Below are 17,696 nucleotides of genomic sequence, written 5' to 3'. Positions count from 1 at the left end.
ATCCAGAAGCGCTGCCACGCTAAATCCAGCTTCAGTGTAATAATATCCAGAAAAGATAGGTACCAGGGCACGCTGGCCTGGAAACCTCACCGTCTGACTCACAGAAGCTTAGCGGGGAGGGAGAAGTGTGTCGAGATTTTGCAGCAGAAACTGATAGCTATTGCTTTTAAGCAGGAGTTTTACCTGTCTGACAGGTCCACTTGTAACATTTATAAATATCGTAATACCAAAACATGATTTACTTGTTACATTCTCTCTTCGCGAGGATCACTCAGTCCCCCAAGATCGCTATGCGAGGGGAACGGTGATGTGCAGAGAGTGAATCAGACTTTTAAATTCTATTTTAACTCCTTCGTCACTGAATATGAACTTTGTTACGGATTTTAGCATCTATTTGCCATCAAAATAAAATATCACTTCCTTTTTTCAATTGGGAATAATTGCCATTGAATTAATTGGACCTTGCTTCTGAGTAAACATGCACAATTCAGGCTGTATAGAAACACCTTGAGTCAGCAAACTCTCCCAAAGCTTTCAGAATAAAGTCATTTTGCATAGTTTTTGTATGAATTGTATGTGCCAAGCAAATGTGGTTGCCGTTTAATGTATCACGCTTAATGACATCACTCAGGCCCACCCCATGAAATCACTCGGGCCCACCCCCAAAATTTCAGGGTTTGGGATATTTCTGACCTGGCAACCGTATGCCTCATAGCCCTATCAGTTTTGCCTTGTGTGAGTAAAAATGTGACACACAGGCATACCTTTAAGTCATGGGAACAGTCCGTTCACTAGCAGGAAAGAAAGAAACCGTCCAGTATTGTCCTTGTATTGCAAAGCACGAGGGATAGGTCTGAAGGATATTGTTATCTTTAAGTTGCAGGAGCGTTGGAGGCTGAACCTGGTACAGTACTCGCATGTGATACAGATGCAGAAAGATTATAAGGCTGCTATACAGATATTGTAAGTGAACACTAATACTATCCGGGTATCTCACCAGGATAGCATGCCTAACACTTCCCAAAAATGAAAAGTTCACACAACAGAAGAACCGATTTAAAAAGCGCATACACTCCTTATCTGCCTTTCTTTTATGGACCGACGCGTTACAGCTATTCTGTTATCCTTGATTTCTCTGCGGTTTCAATGCAGAGGGGAAAACTTTATTGAAACTGACTGTTTGTCTAAGATCAGAAGTCTATATTTAACATCCATTCCGAGGAAGATAACAGCAAATGGAAGAGATGGAGCTCTTCTGTTTTCCTATCTCTATTACTTTTCTCCTGTTTGTTGTCACGTCGGAAAGTCCTCCACTGTTCCATCATGCAACGGGGCTAAGTCGCATTAACCAAAGAGAAAGAGAGGAGCCACCCGGCGGCGACTATAGACTTCGCAGCTGGTTGTGAAGCAGAGATTCTACACGTCCTATAGCTCCTACCCCTTATAGCAGGCGGAACGGAGCACAGACTAAACAAGAAGGAAAATGGCGACCCTCGTGTTGGATAACGGCGCCTACAATGCCAAGATCGGGTACAGTCACGCTCATGTCAGGTGAGAAGCCTCAGTTCGCTTGAGGTTTGGATGAAGAGGGCTGGATGAAGCTAATAAATACTTTGGAACAGGCAGTCGGTTAACGGGTTTTCTCGTGTGGATGTGGACATGTTTGATAAGGACATGTATGAGACTCTAATCTATTAACTGGTAGTTATGAATGAATTAAAGAATGATTAGAAATGTGCAGAGCCAGTGTATTTATTTGGGAGTAGCTTGGGTAGGAGTGAGCAAACTTCTGAGAAACTAGATTACAAAAAGTATTTCCAGCAAACAGGATTGATATGTGACTATTTATTTCTTATCCATATGATCTTTATACATGTAACCATTTCAACTCTAAAGACACCTTTCAGCCTAATTTACTTCTAGAACCACAAATCCGTATAGACAACAACATACCCTCAATAGAGGCCATCATTGACCTGAATATATTATGGAGCAAGCCATAATATTTGTTTAATTTTTGTGTGTTAAAAGCACTTCATGTTCATCATGTTATACATATTTAAAATTCACGTCCTCATTCAGGCCCTGTGTACTTTCAAGACTACAGTCCTATATATGCTTGCTTGGGAATAATCGTCACTGAACTCACAGTGACTACCTTGTCCATACAAACTAGCTTTATAATCCATCAACCATAGTTCAGATTAATCACAATTTATCTGGGTTCAGACAACTCTGCAAACTGTGTTTAATCTAGAACAGAAGCAAACGCTACACTGCAACACTGGAAAAAGGAGAGGGTGTATAGAAACCGGAGTCTCACCTACTGTTGCTCCTCCAATGTTTAGCGTTATATCTGAATAGCCCACTGGACTACTACCACTAAAATGGTTCTTAGAATCTGATGTTCATCGACAGCAAATTCTTTAAATGTGTATTAAGGAAGCTGCTGCATTTCCCCCCTCTCCCCACAGTGTTATTCCCAACTGTCAGTTTAGATCAAAGACTGCTCGTTTGAAGACATTTACAGCTAACCAGCTCGATGAAATTAAAGATCCATCTGGACTTTTTTATATACTTCCTTTCCAGAAGGTAATTTATATTGCATGGATATCTTTTTACACAAGAATTGTAGGGTAAGATTCAGTAAGATTTGTGTTTGAATAGATGTGGTTTTTGAACAATCCTAGTGTTAAAAATATTTATAAAGAATGTTTAAAAAATTAAATTCAGAGGGGAGAGAAACATTTCTATAAAATTGTCCTTTAGATAGGGGTTATTGTTTGTATTGAGTTACGCACCTTAGTAATTATAAATTAAGCCTACAATCCTGTAAACACTTACTTGGGAGTAAGTCCCATTGACTTCAGAAGAGCATTCTTACTTATAGAAATGCACATGATTGCACTATAAATGATAAACAAGAACCGGATAATTTTACTCTGAACATTTTCCTTTTCCAATAGGAAAAATATATATTTTTAAAAAACTGACCTTAAAAAATTACATAGACCAAAATCAAATCTTTAGGACAGCTGCCCCAGTTATCAAAACATCTTCAAGATACTAGGTTTCTTTCAGTAGTGTGTTAAAGAAAGACTGAAGGATAATGTAAGATTAAGCAATTATGAAATTGTTAGACCAGTAACTTTTCTATATTTTTAATTAACAGGGCTACTTGGTAAATTGGGATGTTCAGAGACAAGTCTGGGACTATCTTTTTGGAAAAGAAATGTATCAGGTAATTAAAACACTTTTCTATGTCTTGAATATAGAGCTGGAAAAATAGAAAAATATAACCTTATTGAACAACTCTTTGATAGCTGAAGGTTGTATATCAGCTTTCATTTAAACTGTGAAAGCCTTGATTTCTATAAATGTCTATAAATCAAGACATTCACTGTTTCCATTAGAGCTTTGGTTTCTGTTTCTACAAATGAGCACTTGTTCAATGTAGGTGTTATAAATATTCAGACAGGTAAATAGCAGATAAAATTGTGCATATCTTTTTGTGGGTTCTGAAATGAGAGTCAAGTCTTGGAGGAGTCTTTTTTTCTCAGTGTTGAGTATTTTTCTGTAGAACTGGGGTTCATTCTACCCTAATTCACCTGCTGAATTTGCACCCCAAGTTGCAGCATGACATTAACACTTCTCAGCCAGTGTTTAGTCATGGCTTGTGTTGGCCACTGTCTCTTCACATTCAGGATGATACATTTTGGTAAGCCTATGGTGTTTTTGATTTTTTATTGTAAGTCACCCCGATAATGTATTTGAAGGATACAAATCAAAATGATAAATACATCTTGATTGGCAAGCTTGTCCAGGCCTATGAAGGTCAGGAGCTATTATGAGAGGAGGTGACAAGCCAGCGAAAGCGGCTGTATTGACCATATGCTACCTACTTTATATGTGCGACTTTACTACAGGACGAAACTGTGGGGTATGTACAGAACTGGAAGTAAAGGTACATTTATACGACAACTTCTGTGTTTTGCTAACCTTATGGTTTACAGTTGAGGCAACAAGCTAAATAAATAATACAGAATATTGATAACACAATCCTATACATCTCTACTCAAAAATAAGCCCCACTGAGTTCAGTAGGGCTTACTCTCAAGAAAATGGGTATAGGAATGTAGCTTGATTGACTGAATCCATTAATCCACCGCTGTAAGGATATGTAGGTTTTACTAAACTTACATAACCTACAAGTTTTAGATAGGTGTTCCTGCTAGCTCTGCTGAGAGCTACTGTATGATAATGGCAAGAAGTGTAAACTGTGAGTTAGGAGAAAATCTCTAGTTCGAATCTCATCCTAGTCTTGGATGACCTTAATCAAGTCACTCTTACCTAAAATCTCTTGTCTGCGATAGGGGGTCTTTCAAGACCTTTACAAAGATTAGTGAGGTAATATATGTGCAGTGTGTTAAAATGTGCTATGTACATGTTTATTATTATGAACATATGTATTAATAGCAAGGAATTCATTTTATATATTCATAGGTAGACTTTGTAGATACCAATATCATAATAACGGAACCTTATTTCAACTTCAGTTCAATACAAGAGTCCATGAATGAAATATTATTTGAAGAATACCAGTTCCAAGCAGTTCTCAGAGTAAATGGTAAATGTTAAGTCCTCTTACTGATTATTTTTTGGAAAAAATATGTTTTTGCCTGGCATTGCTACAACACTTTATTTTTACATTTACCTATTAATAAACTTATCTGACGCTATGACATGGCATTGTTTTTCAGCTGGGGCTCTCAGTGCCCATAGATACTTCCGAGATAACCCTTCAGAACTGTGTTGCATTATTGTAGACAGTGGATATTCTTTTACACATATTGTGCCTTACTGCAGAAGTAAAAAGAAGAAGGAGGCAATTATAAGGTAAAAACCATTTTTAATAAAAAAGATACGATAATGTTTTTATTATATAAAGATTAAAGAACATATTTCCTGTTTCTAGGATTAACGTGGGAGGAAAACTCTTAACCAATCATCTAAAGGAGATAATCTCTTACAGGTAAACTACTAACTAGAAATTACTACAATCTTATCTAGAGTTTACCTTAATAAAAAATATAGCTTCTTGATTTTATAGAGCAAAAGGGTTTTTTTTTTAAAAAAAGCTAGATTGCTTTTGACATTTTAAGATTTGCTGAAAAGAGATTGTGAAAACTTGCTTTGTTTAGATTTGGGTGCAGGGTATGCAATGATACGTAAAACGAAGTTTTTATTGCAGCAATACATTTATTGCAGCCAGAGTTTTCATTGGAAAAATAAATGGAACACTCCAAGAATTGAGCAGTAAAATTGTTTTGTGAATTATTTTAGGTATGGCTATGAAACTGCACCAGCATCCACTGGCATATCCTGTTGGTTATTTCCACATGCCACTGGTTCCATGGAGAATTTGAGTGAAACGGGGGGTATGATTGGCCACACTAATAGATTATTCACTAATAGGCAAAAAACCTATTAGAATTTGATAACATGTGCCTCTGAGCATATGGTGGCCATACCTGAAATCAGCCAAATAACAGAAAAAAGACATGCACTGTTCTGATCTTAGCAGGGAGGAAGCAACAATATTAAGACAGTTCAAGTAGTTCAGATGTTTGATCTACTTTGCAATTTTAGTGAAGTTTCCTGGAGTAAATTATTTCCTTTTGCTTCTTTTTCTGTGAATATATGACATAATTACACTTTGCATAATTTACACTAAAAAAAACTCCAAAAACAATTGTGAAATAATGGCACTGACTATTTTGCAGTGGACATGAGCAGTGTCTCAGTTTGCACAAGATAAAACAGTGGGAGCTGAAATACATTCTAGCAAATTTCTAGGTGTGCTCTATGTTTTTAATTATCCATGCCCACCCTTCCTTAAGTGGAGTGGTTTAAGCATAGTAGGCTGAACTCATGCATCTTGGGCAGACCGAGTTTTTTTTCCCAACAGCAAGATTCATTGCTTAAGTAGCAACATATTGTAAGCAGTCTGATTTTACATCAAAGCTGCAGTTTCAGATTCAGCTGTTGATGCACCCAAAATAGAAATAGAATATAACCTCCAGTTTAATATAACCCTTCTTCCTTGCCAACACTCACCATATCCTCAGAGGCATATGTTACCAAATTCTTCCAAGCTACACAGGAAGTAGATTGGACTATGAAAGACCGACCCAAATTGTGTTTGCATTTTGACAAATGTGTGTTGAAGTGTGTGCGTTGTTGCGTGAAACAGCATACGTTACATTGGAGTTAAATTGAGCAAGAAACATCACAGAAGCATTAGATCAGGTTAAGAGTCTTTACTACAAGACATTATGGCTTAAGGCTTTAAGATTACAGGTAGAGTTGCTCCCCCCCCAGGAGAGAAGTTCTCAGTTCAAAGACATGACACAGAAGACTCAGCTCAACACAGATAGCTGCTAGAACTCTCCCAGTCTATCTTGATGCTACCAATGGCAACGGCCTTGGCTGTACGTTCCCAGACTGGGCAAAGACATAACTCCTGCTAGCTACAGATTTCCAGACTTGCAGACTTGATGGAAAATAAACTCAGTGACAGTACAGTTCAATGGTCAACAATGTGTAGAGCAGTCCAATATCTCAAAGAGGAGGTCAGATCTCCTGCTCCCCAGTGCATTCACTATAGCTGCCCAATTTCCCCTTTTTAAAAAGTTTGATAGAAATATCTGTTGGCTATAGGTACTTTTTTAAAACCGCATGGGTTTTTTGCCTATTAGTGAATTTCTCTGCTTTTTAAACTGGAGGTAAGAAATGGGATCCTGTGCAAGTTTGCTAAGAATGGATTGATCATTTGCATGCTTATTGAGTTCAGTGGAATTTACTCCCCTGCAATTATGCTTAGGATAGATGAAACTGACTACGGGGGGGAGGGGGGCAGGTTTGATCATTTGCATGCTTTTTTAGTTCAGAGGGATTTACTCCTGTGCAATCATGCTTAGGATAGGTGAAACTGACTATGGCGGGGAGGGAGGGCTGGAGTGGGAAAGGGGGGAAGGAGAGGAAAGAAGGGGGAGGGGAGAGGGCTGTGGAGTTGGAGTCGTGGAGTCAGAAGCAATTTTGGGTGGAGTCGGAGTCGGTAGAAATGTACTGACGCCGACTTCAGAATAAAATTAATATTTTAATATTAATATTAATTTATTAATATTAATACATGAATATACATTTACCATTTATGAAGGAGTCAGAGTCGGAGTCAGCCAGTAGAAAAATTAATATATAATTGCCATTTATGAAGGAGTCGGAGTCGGACAGTAGAAAAATAGAGGAGTCGGAGTCAAAGGTTTGACATACCGACTGCACAGCCCTGTTAAGTTCAATGGGATTTACTCCTGTGCAATCATGCTTTGAATAAGTGAAACTGATGTGGAGGAGGGGCTCAGGGGGAGGAAAGTGGAAGGGAGAGGTGATAAGGTAGGGAGGGGAGGAGATTGGGTGGATGGGCACTGGGCAGAGGGAAAGCCCCTTCATGTTCCAAAAGGAAAACATTGCAAGTATTATATTTCAGGGTTTCCCCCACCTTTTTATTCTACAGCAGACACATGTAGTCACCCACCCAAATTTAAACCAAGGTTGTTCCTGGCCATATCCACACTAGACATTTATTCCACTTTAAACAGTCATGACTTCCCCGAAATAATCCTGGGAAGTGTAGTATGTGACGACTGCTGAGTGTTATTAGGAAATGCCCTATTCCCCTCACAGACCTACAGTCACCAGAAGAGGGGCTCTGTGAAACCACTGTCACTGGAGATCTGTCAGGGGAACAGGAGTCTCCTAGCAACTCTAAGCACCTTTCACAGAATACACTTCCCAGGATTCTTTGGGGGAAGCCATGACTGTTTAAAGTGGAATAAATGTTTGGCATGGGTGTGGCCCCATTAGCCAAGCCAAACAGCTGCGAGTCTGGCTTCTAGAACACTGACAGTTGGTTCTTACTGAACATGCCTGCACTGTCATAGACTCCAATGTTAAATTTCTTAATTAAAAATCAGCCATGCATTTTTTTAACTTCTAAACTGCAGAAGATGAAGGTCAGAGTATGGGGCCAGATCAGTAATAGGATTACATGTACTCTGTGAACAAGGCTGGTTTTTAATTAATTTCAACAAGTTATGAGACCACAGATAGAAAAAAGTCCAACAGGGATCTGGATCCCCCCCCCGTTTTACACTTTGAACTCTCAATTCTCTCTAAATGTTTTGTGTATCATTGAAAATTTAGAAGGTTGTTATAATCAGGACTACTGTATAAGATTTGTAATATTTTGTTTTGTAATGAGCTTATGAGAAGCAGCAGAATGACATGGGGGTATTTTCAATTTAATATGGCGAAATGTGAAAACTCCATGCTGGCTATAGTAAACAACCACTCTTGTGGCTATATAATAACATGTGAGGGTTCGTGAACTCTGAGGGTAACTTCTTATTATGATATACAAAACTTCGTAAGCCACACCCTTGAAGATTAATGGGGAATATTAGTATATAGATGAGCAAAACTAACTGAGGTACATACAGTGGCTTAAGCTCCGACCCCTAGATTTTAAGGCCAAATTTCTGTGCTCCCCCCCACCACCACCACCCTCCATTCCCCCCCCCCCCGATAGTTTCCGGGGGTTTTCTTGGCCTTCACATCTCTGGTGAGGTATTACCCATGTGCCAATACTGAGAGGTTTCTGCAAAAGCATACAAATGTCAGTGACATTCTGAAGAGAACCAGAGCGCCTAGATGACTGGAATATGTATACCCTTTCCTATTTTGTTGAGGTTTCTGCAAGTCCTAAGATCCATCCAAAATGCCACCAATGGGAGTATTTTTGTAAGCCTAATAGTAAATAGGGGAGTTTACTGAGGATTGCAGCTGGAAAAGGAAGAGTTAAATCCCCCATCCCGTGCACTGTAGCCCTGCTGACAGTTGTGTTCCCACACACCTAATACATGCATATATACATCCCTGATGTCTTTCTAATAACACATTACATCTAGTTTGTGCATGCCTAAATGAAAATGCAATAGACTAAGCCTGTGCAGGGTTACAGATTTTGGCTGCAATCCCAAACTGGTAAGAGTCATTGAACATGGTGGAACTTACCTCTGAGTAAAGATCGTGCTGTTAGACTAATAGTGGAAAAAAATTGTTCAGCAGCAAAGCTTAAGCAAATCCATATTTAACTCAAGTAATATACTGGTAATGGAAACATTATAAAAGAAGAACTATTATTTATATTATATATGTATTATATATTACAGTTTTTTTTAAAAAAAAATAATCACACTCCCTATTGTTACATTGGGTTCTCTCCTGAAAGACTATGTGGAGGGAAAAGGATGGGCCAAGAAAAAGTTCTTGCATGGGGGAGGGGGAATACCCAAGATGTATAGGGAAGTTGTGTATTGCCCTCATGCTGCCACCAAATACTGGCAGTAAAAAGCAGATGCAGGCACAACTGGTATTTTGTTTAACTTTCAGACTAACAGACTGCTGTTCGTGTGAACTAGAAAAGGTCATCAAATGCAAAGACTGAACACCAAAGTCAGGATCATTCAGACCATGGTATTCCCAAACTCTCTGTATGGATGTGGACAGTGTAAAAAGGGGATAAGAGAAAAATCAACTCATGTGAAATGTGTTAGAGGAGAGTTTTGCGGGTACCATGGACCATGAAAAAGACAAATAATTGGGTGTTAGATCAAACTAAACCAGAACTATCACTGGAAGCTAAAAGGATGATACTGAGGCTATCATACTTTGTACACATAATGAGAAGACAAGATTCACTAGAAAAGACAATAATGCTGGGAAAAACAGAAGGGAGTAGAAAAAGAGGAAGACCAAAGAAGAGATGGACTGATTCCATAAAAGAATCCACAGACCTGAACTTACAAGATCTGAACAGGCTGGTTCGTGACAGATGCTATTTGAGGTCGCTGATTCATAGGGTTGACTTGAAGGCACATAACACGTACACAGCCTGCCCTAGAACCACTTCCCCTACCCCACAGTCTTTTCAGATGCAGTTGCCACTGTATTGCAACACTTAACCATTGCTCGGAAAACTCAACTCTTGCAATACCAAATTATTTCCGAATATCGATACTCATCTTCAATTGTAACCCAAAAATGAGATGTTAGAACCTTAAGTTGCTGTGCTTTTAAAAGCCCTATCAGTATATTTCCTATATAGTTTGGTTCCTCTTCTATAGCAATGCTGGTAAAGGAATATTATGACCTTTTTCCAGCCATGAACTTCCTCTGGGTTGCCAGATGAATCACAACTTAATGAGAACCCAAATAAACAGAGTGTTAAGAATGTTCATCCTCCTCTTACTATTTTTTTATTTAATAAGTTAATATAACTACTCTGCAAAGGCTTAAATGGGTTTTTCATAATTAATCTAGCAACTTTATTATAACATAAAGTTAAATAAATATTTAATATAACACCAGCAATGAGAACAAAATAAAGTAGTATTATTTTCTAAAAACAATTATAGGCAACTCCATGTTATGGATGAAACCCATGTGATTAATCAAGTGAAAGAAGATGTATGCTGTGTTTCCCAAGACTTTTTCAAGGATATGGAGGCTGCCAAGTATGTTTTTTATATTTCTAAATACTTTATCTACAGCCTGAAGAATTTGTTATGTACTGCTGAGGAAAAAAATAATAGGCAGTTCAGTTGACGTTGGTCTATTAATGCATTAAATATCAAATACTTTTTTGAAAATGTCTTCTGTCCAGGGTTTAAATTTAAGCTTAGGTTCATCAAGGCTTAGCTCTGAAACATGTTTAGTAATGAAGGCTGCCTTTGAGCATGTATAGAGTGCTTTTCTCTGGAAACAGGGATAAGGATCTTTGAGAGAACATTTCAGCCAAGCTAGGGTTTATGGTCTGATTCAGTGAGAGACCCACTTACTTACTGAAGCATTTCCAGTGTTCTCAGTCATCTTAAAGTTCTAGCTTCAACATATATGTTCTGAACACTTTAAATTGCTATAGATGGTGGCGGTGGACAGCTGTTTTACTGAAAGTCAAGGAAGGATGTCCTGTGCTACTTCCTTTTTAGTTATTATTGAAGCCTCCTTTTGGGAAGCCTTCGTCAGACTTTGAGAAAATTGGGCTTAGAACTGTATTAGGGCAAAATTATTTAGTTGCAGTGAAATGTTTGTTTTGGGTGGCTTTGAAGAACCAGTAAATTTTGTATTCTAAATTCCAATTATCTGTTCCAGATTGAAAGGGGAAGAAAATACTGTAATGTTGGACTATGTTTTACCAGATTTCAGCACAATCAAAAAAGGGTTTTGTAAGGTAATTGCGTAAAATAATAGTCTTCTGTATTCACTTCATAGGGTGCTAGGAGAAGAATTGAATATCCTAGATTTTACTGTCTTTGCACTTTATTCTTTTTGTTTAGCATTTCTAAAATGCAAAACAAGATTTACTTGTGAAAGTTGGTTACATGTTTATGTACCAGTTGATGTGGCTAAAACACCACTTGGTACGTGAAGTGGCCATTTAGACCCAGGACCAGCATTAATTTAGAACATGCTACTTAGTTAGAAAAAAAATGGTTTTGAGAGACAGAAATGTGAACTGAATTGCTACTCTTAATTTATTGATTCATCCATTTATTGTTCAGTCCTAACATGTTGGGCACAATTGGTACGTCAGGATGTTCTGAGATAGCCTGGTATAACAGTACAGAACAAACAAACAGGTTTAAGATTCATGCGAAACTGCTGACTTGGCTTTTGCAGTTGTCTGTAATATAACCTGTTCGCAGATGTTCTCCTGTGTTGTGATTGGGCAAAACTGAATATCACAGTCTCAAAATACAGACTAATTCTTTATTTGATTTATATATATATGCACGTTTTGAGGTTAATGGACAGAAAGTATTCCGGAATATTGTGACTTAAAACACTGCATTCCCCCCCCCCATCAACAGAAAATACAACCTTGCCTGTCTTATGAATCTAGAAATGTTTTATTTTTAACATCTATCTTGTTACTTGACTTTAGTTCCTAAATAGTGATCTGAATTCAAAAAGCCAGTTGGTACACCCAACTGCCACATCCATGATCTTGGGGATACTCCATTAGCTTTAATTTTCTCCTCCCTTAGCTTGAAACGGGATTTTCAGCCACATTTTAGAATGTGCTGTTGCCAGAGACATCCATTTCAAAAGTGGCTTACCTTGTGCCATGGTGGATAGTTGTTCAAGAAACAAATCCAAAGCCTTGTTCAGTTTTTGGATCCCAAGTATTATACAGGCGGGCCCTGCTTTACGGTGTTTCGCCTTTCGGCATTGCGCTAATGCGGCGGCTTTCACTTCCGGAAAGTCCCCACTTTAAGGCGCTTGTTCCGCTTTTACAGTGGTTTTTTTTCATTGTGCGTCATTCTTGCGCAATGCGCGCCATTATTTTCATGGGTTCTGCTTTTCGTCTGTTTCCACTTTTCGGCGGCAGTCCGGAACGGAACCTGCCATATAAGCGGGGCCCACCTCTATGAGAAGAATCATACAAATAAGGCAAATGATTAATATATTGATACTGAAAGATGGAATCATCATTATATGTGTGTTAATTCACATCTGTCTAATTTAGCCAAGGGAAGAAATGGTGTTAAGTGGAAAATACAAAACTGGTGAACAAATACTTCGTCTTACAAATGAGCGATTTGCTGTTCCAGAGATACTTTTCCATCCTTCAGATATTGGCATTCAAGAAATGGGTATTCCTGAAGCCATTGTTTATTCTATTCAGAACTTGCCAGAAGGTATTCTTATTAAAACAATGTCAAAAAATTAACTGTGGATCATGTTGCGTAGCTAGACGGTTTTTGTTAGGCTCCTAAAGCTCCCTTATTAAGGATGAAAGTTTCATTGTCTCTAGAACTTCTCCAGTGTCAAATTTAATTAAACTTTTAAAACAAAACCTGGATAAATAATCTAGTTAAAATCGAATTATTTCTATATTATACAAGTAAACCAATACTAATTTTTGACCTGTTACTCTTGTAAATTGCCAAAGTTACCTATGCAGTATCCAGACTTCTGAATTAAATAGCTTAAATGCATCAAAAGTGGAATTAAAGCCAGAACTATAATACCCTACTCATAAACTTGGAAGTAAGCAATTTGGTTTAGTAGAATGTTTCAGCATGTGGCTGATCATGTTGGCACTGCCTTCAGTGCCAGTAGTTTTCATTCCTGAGTTAATGACTTTTTATGAAACTAAATCAAATTATTGCAGAATAATAATTTGTTTCCTCTGGTTTTCTCCATAGAAATGCAGCCTCATTTCTTCAAGAATATTGTTTTGACTGGTGGAAACACACTCTTCCCTGGCTTCAGGGATCGCGTTTACTCTGAGGTTCGTTGCCTCACTCCAACAGATTATGATGTTTCTGTTGTTCTGCCAGAGAAGTAAGTAACCTTTCCCTTACACATGCAGCTTTTCAACTATCAAATATTATTATCCACCTTTTTATATTCCAAATATCAGTTTAGGTGGCATCCTCTCTAGTCTTAGCTAATACTGCAAAAAAATATTAAAATATGTTGACCAACTTTATTTTACATTTTGCACAATTAACTCTTTTTTTTTTTACCTTCCAGCCCTATTACTTATTCCTGGGAAGGTGGAAAGCTGATTTCTGAAAATGATGATTTTGAAGATATGGTAGTAACAAGAGAAGACTATGAAGAAAATGGGCATAGTATATGTGAAGAGAAATTTGATATTTAAATCGTTCACAATATATGGCAGTATATTGTATATATTTATCATTGACCTGGCAAGTTTTCTTAAGTTGGAGCCATTTTTTAGAAATGAAAGTGTACTTTCAATTAATACATATGCAGTACTTGACTCTTTTTATATAAGAATTTTTTGTCCTTTGTGTTCCTTCAAATGCTGATAAAAACTGAAACCTCACTACAAATAGCATAACTAAAAATATCACCATAGAAGTGTCTTGCTTTAATATGTTATAATATACTGTAGCAAACTGAAATAACACCTTTGAATTCAAAGTTTACATGGAAAATAGGGAGATGTTTGTACAGTAACTGAACCCAAGAAAGCTAGAGAATTAATCCAGGTGGCCTAGCTTTCTTCAAATACTCTGCTTAACCTATTTCTATCAAGTATTATAATATATTAAATCGGGATTTAAGCAGGAGTGCTTTTGTTTGCTGTGAAAGGAAATAAAAAGAGCAGCAGCAAATGCTAAAGTCCAACAAAAAGTCACAAACCTAAAATAGTGCATAAAACCTTTTATTAGATATATACAGAAAATTTGCTGTGTGTTATGTCATTCAATTCTGCCACTGGCCATCTGTGGTTTTTGTTATCAAGAATTGCAACTTTTCAGCCTACCACTTAACCCATATTTGGAATTTGTTTGAAAATGTGCACACGCTGCATTAGTTTCTCTTCCCCATTCAAGAATGACAACCCTTTCCACGTGTGGTGCAATCTGCACAAGAGCATTCAGGCACTCACATTATAATATTTATTTGAACTGTCCTGCACTTATGAACTGACATGCAATTTGTGTGTGTTCATGAACAGTTCTCTCTCACAAAACGTAAGTAAGGAAGTAACTCAGTCCTCAACACCAATGCTAGCAGAGTAGCAGATATGGGGAAGGCTTCCCATCCTGTTTTGTCTTTAGGAAACGTAAGGCTGTATAGCTGACTTACAATTATGAGATCAGAGCAAAAAAAAAAAGTAAAGTTGAAAGAAAGGGGACAAGTTTCTTCCCTTACCATTTCTTATGTCTTGTACAAAAGTAGATCTCCAACCTGACAACTCATCTAAGCCTGTATTTTATCATACTGTACAAACAGAAAAGACACAAGTTCATTTACCAGATGACAGTCAAAAACAGTGAAGTTTACCAAGTTTGTATCAATGTTAGATGAAATAAGAGGAAATTAGTTGAAGATTATTTCTCTCACACAAACATCCCTATATAACCTAGCACAAGTTAGGTTTAGAGATTTGTTGCAAAAGCCTCTGTTCTGAAGAACATGGTCCCTGCTGGTTCAGACTCGAGCTTCATTTAAGTCCAACAGTCTTCAGTCTGACCAGATCCAAGACCCACCTCTGACTCTCAGCCTGCAACCTGGGACCCACTCTCACTTTTTTATCCTTAATAGTACTAATGATGCACATTATTAATCCTACAAATTACAGAGCAATATACATAGCGTCACCATAGCATTACTACCAAATCAAAGCAAGTGTCTCTTCTTGCGATTTAATTCCACCATCTTTCTTATTGTCACCTTAAGTCTTACACTGTTCAGTCCTTTCTGTCATCTCTTCCTCATTTTACCTTTCATAACAACCTCTACAAACAGCTTTTTGCCTATAGCCTTTTCTGCTTTTCTGTCTTCTCTTTACTTTCATAGTCAGCTGGATGGAATGGCTATGAATGCCTATGGGAAAGGCAGTAGCAGCAGGTGAGAGATGGAAGGTCTCCTTTCACTCACCTGCTATTGCCTTTCCTACAGGCATTCATAGCCATTCCATCCAGCTGATCCAATCGGAAACAACTTCACACACTTAAATCTACCCGTCACACACAAAACATTTCCTTGTAGCTCACCAGAACACAATGTGCTAAAATGCAAAATGTCATTCTAAGGCTAGCTGAAGTGGGTACCCAACTCAAATTTTGAGAAGGGAGGAGGGAAATGGAAGCAGGATCACTTCAGGCATTAGGAACTTGGCAACTGAACAGAGGCATGCATTCCCTCTGCCCAGCACGGAGATTTCTTCCCTGCCCTAGTGTGTGTGGGGGGGGAGCATGTCGTGTCCTCACTCCCTTTAATACCTCCTGTAGTCACCAGATTCCCACCATCCAGGCCCTCAGTCATTCCTATGCTGGCAACAGCTGGGCAAGCAAACTACTTGCCACAGCTGACACCTGCATTCCAGTCCCCAGCATTCTTCCACTTCTGGGAGAAGTGTAGAGAGCCATTGAAATTAGAAAGTGCCCCTTTCCATGTATGTGAACTACGTCTCACTGAAGGCTTAGCTATAGGACAATGGACCATATGGTGGGTAAGAAGTATGTTTCTCATTGAAAAAGGCTCACGCCGTTCTCCAGCCACATTGCAGCCCTCATGGAAACTGATAAAACTAATGTCCAATCAGAAGAATGTATCCTAGCTCACACATTGTGTGTAGTGCCACTTCAGTCTGGGCAGCCTTAGGTAGTCCAACATGTCAGCAATAGCTTTGCTGTGAACCACCTGGTGCAATAGGAATCACACACTGCTTGACATTCGTCATTATGCCTGGCATGGAGACACAGACTGCTCAGAATAACTTTTTCCTTATAGGCAAAATATATCCCATCACTACTTGGCCCTCATAAAAAAAAACAATAAAAAAAACTTTTAACACAACAGGAACTCTACACTATATCTTGTCCCCGTTCCACTAGATCTCCACTTCAGCACAAAATACAGTTTGGTCAGTGCACATCTGAACCGAATCTCATTTGCCATTTGTAGCACATTCACTCAATATGGAGATATCTTTTTGGAATTCTCCTAACCTGACTTTACTATCCTACAAACTTTGGTACAATTCTCAACCTACCTTACGTCACTACTGACCCTTAACTCCAAATAACTTTCGAAGAAATGGAACAGCAGCACCAGTCTAAACACACATCTTTAAGTGATTCCGCGCTTGTATGCACCTCCGTTTTGAGGGCAAAGCCCCATTATCTTGGCCTACAGCACCTGAAACACGCCAATACAGTTGGCGGTGGAAGAAAGCAAAGGAGCCAGGGTTCAAAAAAAATACACGGAAGCAGCGAAACAAACACGTTCATTATATAATCTCTTCTACTGAGAGATCTTCACAGGCAGACAAAATCGACGCTCGATCGACCGAAGGGAGAGGCAAGGCGGCCCTTACCAACGGCCGCTTCTCCAACGGCCTCGCTACGGAGTTTCCTATTCCTGACAATCAAACTTGCCGCCGTCGCGGAAACCACCGTTGGCGGCGCTAGGCAGTAGGCGGGGCTTCCTACGGCACGACTTCCGGCCCCAGCTCCTGTGTCCTGTTTTCTCTCCCAGTGACAGCAACGGAGGCGGAAGCAAGAGAGAGTAGAACTGGTCAGGTTAGGTTGTGCTGAGGTGGCCGCCATAGCGTAGCCGAGCCGGGGTCGGCACGGTCAACCACGCCCCACGGTGGGGCAGCACCTTTTTTTCAGGTTGAGGTGAGCCGGTGGAACCTGACGCGGGACTTTTGCTGTGGGTTGCCGAGTGTGGCCTTGAGACCCTGAAGCAGCGATGGACCCATTTCCTCTCTCAGTCGCACGGTTGGGCCCGGACTATTGACAAACCGGGGCAGGAAGGCGGGGGGGGGGCTTTTCCTTTTTGTGCCATCTCCCATAATGGGCGGTTGCCTAGTAGTCTTTGGGAGAAAGGAACTAGGGGCCTAACTCCCTGCGGTGTGGCAGGAGGAGTAGTTCTAACATTATTTTCCAGGTAAGTGGAAGGGCTGCTCTGTTGTTTTGGGAGGTGTAGAAACTCTTTTCTGTTCATGAACAGTGCCGAGCTTATTCAACTAGAGGGATGGTTATTGTAGGTCTCACTTTTGCAGCAGATCAAATATGTTTATA

General features: G+C 39.1%; 2 protein-coding genes and 1 long non-coding RNA gene across 5 annotated transcripts in view; 2 read left to right on the top strand and 1 right to left on the bottom strand.

The window, feature by feature from the left end:
* The first annotated feature begins 800 nt into the window (after positions 1–800).
* On the top strand, positions 801–13,932 carry ACTR6 (actin related protein 6). The gene is made up of 11 exons (XM_061639499.1): positions 801–1,551; positions 2,475–2,592; positions 3,173–3,241; positions 4,504–4,627; positions 4,761–4,896; positions 4,976–5,032; positions 10,536–10,634; positions 11,272–11,350; positions 12,650–12,821; positions 13,332–13,470; positions 13,663–13,932. Exons 1-11 carry the CDS (start codon positions 1,484–1,486, stop codon positions 13,790–13,792), a joined length of 1,191 nt encoding a protein of 396 aa, XP_061495483.1. The 5' UTR covers positions 801–1,483; the 3' UTR covers positions 13,793–13,932.
* On the bottom strand, positions 12,011–17,153 carry LOC133390590 (uncharacterized). 2 transcript variants are annotated; one of them, XR_009764432.1, is made up of 4 exons: positions 16,988–17,153; positions 16,664–16,809; positions 14,818–14,886; positions 12,011–12,548 (listed from the first exon to the last, which is right to left on the bottom strand). It is a non-coding gene; the product is annotated as an uncharacterized LOC133390590 (long non-coding RNA). The 2 variants fall into 2 exon arrangements; XR_009764431.1 differs by having other exon boundaries at positions 16,664–17,153.
* The window catches only part of SCYL2 (SCY1 like pseudokinase 2), a 38,483-nt gene continuing 37,834 nt past the window's right edge, over positions 17,048–17,696 (top strand). Inside the window, exon 1 of one of the 2 annotated variants that reach the window (XM_061639498.1) lies at positions 17,048–17,291. The gene's annotated coding sequence lies outside the window, so the exon portion shown is untranslated. Of the gene's footprint in view, positions 17,563–17,696 lie in introns of both variants that reach the window. The other variant, XM_061639497.1, reaches the window with a different exon arrangement.

This window comes from Rhineura floridana, chromosome 8, assembly GCF_030035675.1.
Source record: "Rhineura floridana isolate rRhiFlo1 chromosome 8, rRhiFlo1.hap2, whole genome shotgun sequence".
In the NCBI taxonomy this organism is placed as follows: domain Eukaryota; kingdom Metazoa; phylum Chordata; class Lepidosauria; order Squamata; family Rhineuridae; genus Rhineura; species Rhineura floridana.
This window is presented reverse-complemented; position numbering and strand designations above follow the sequence as displayed.

Bases quoted from the DNA above. Each gene is read 5' to 3' on its own strand.
- ACTR6 (XM_061639499.1), top strand. From the start codon at position 1,484: ATGGCGACCCTCGTGTTGGATAACGGCGCCTACAATGCCAAGATCGGG. The intron at 4,897-4,975 runs GTAAAAACCATT...TCCTGTTTCTAG, and splicing joins AAGAAGGAGGCAATTATAAG to GATTAACGTGGGAGGAAAAC. The intron at 11,351-12,649 runs GTAATTGCGTAA...TGTCTAATTTAG, and splicing joins TCAAAAAAGGGTTTTGTAAG to CCAAGGGAAGAAATGGTGTT.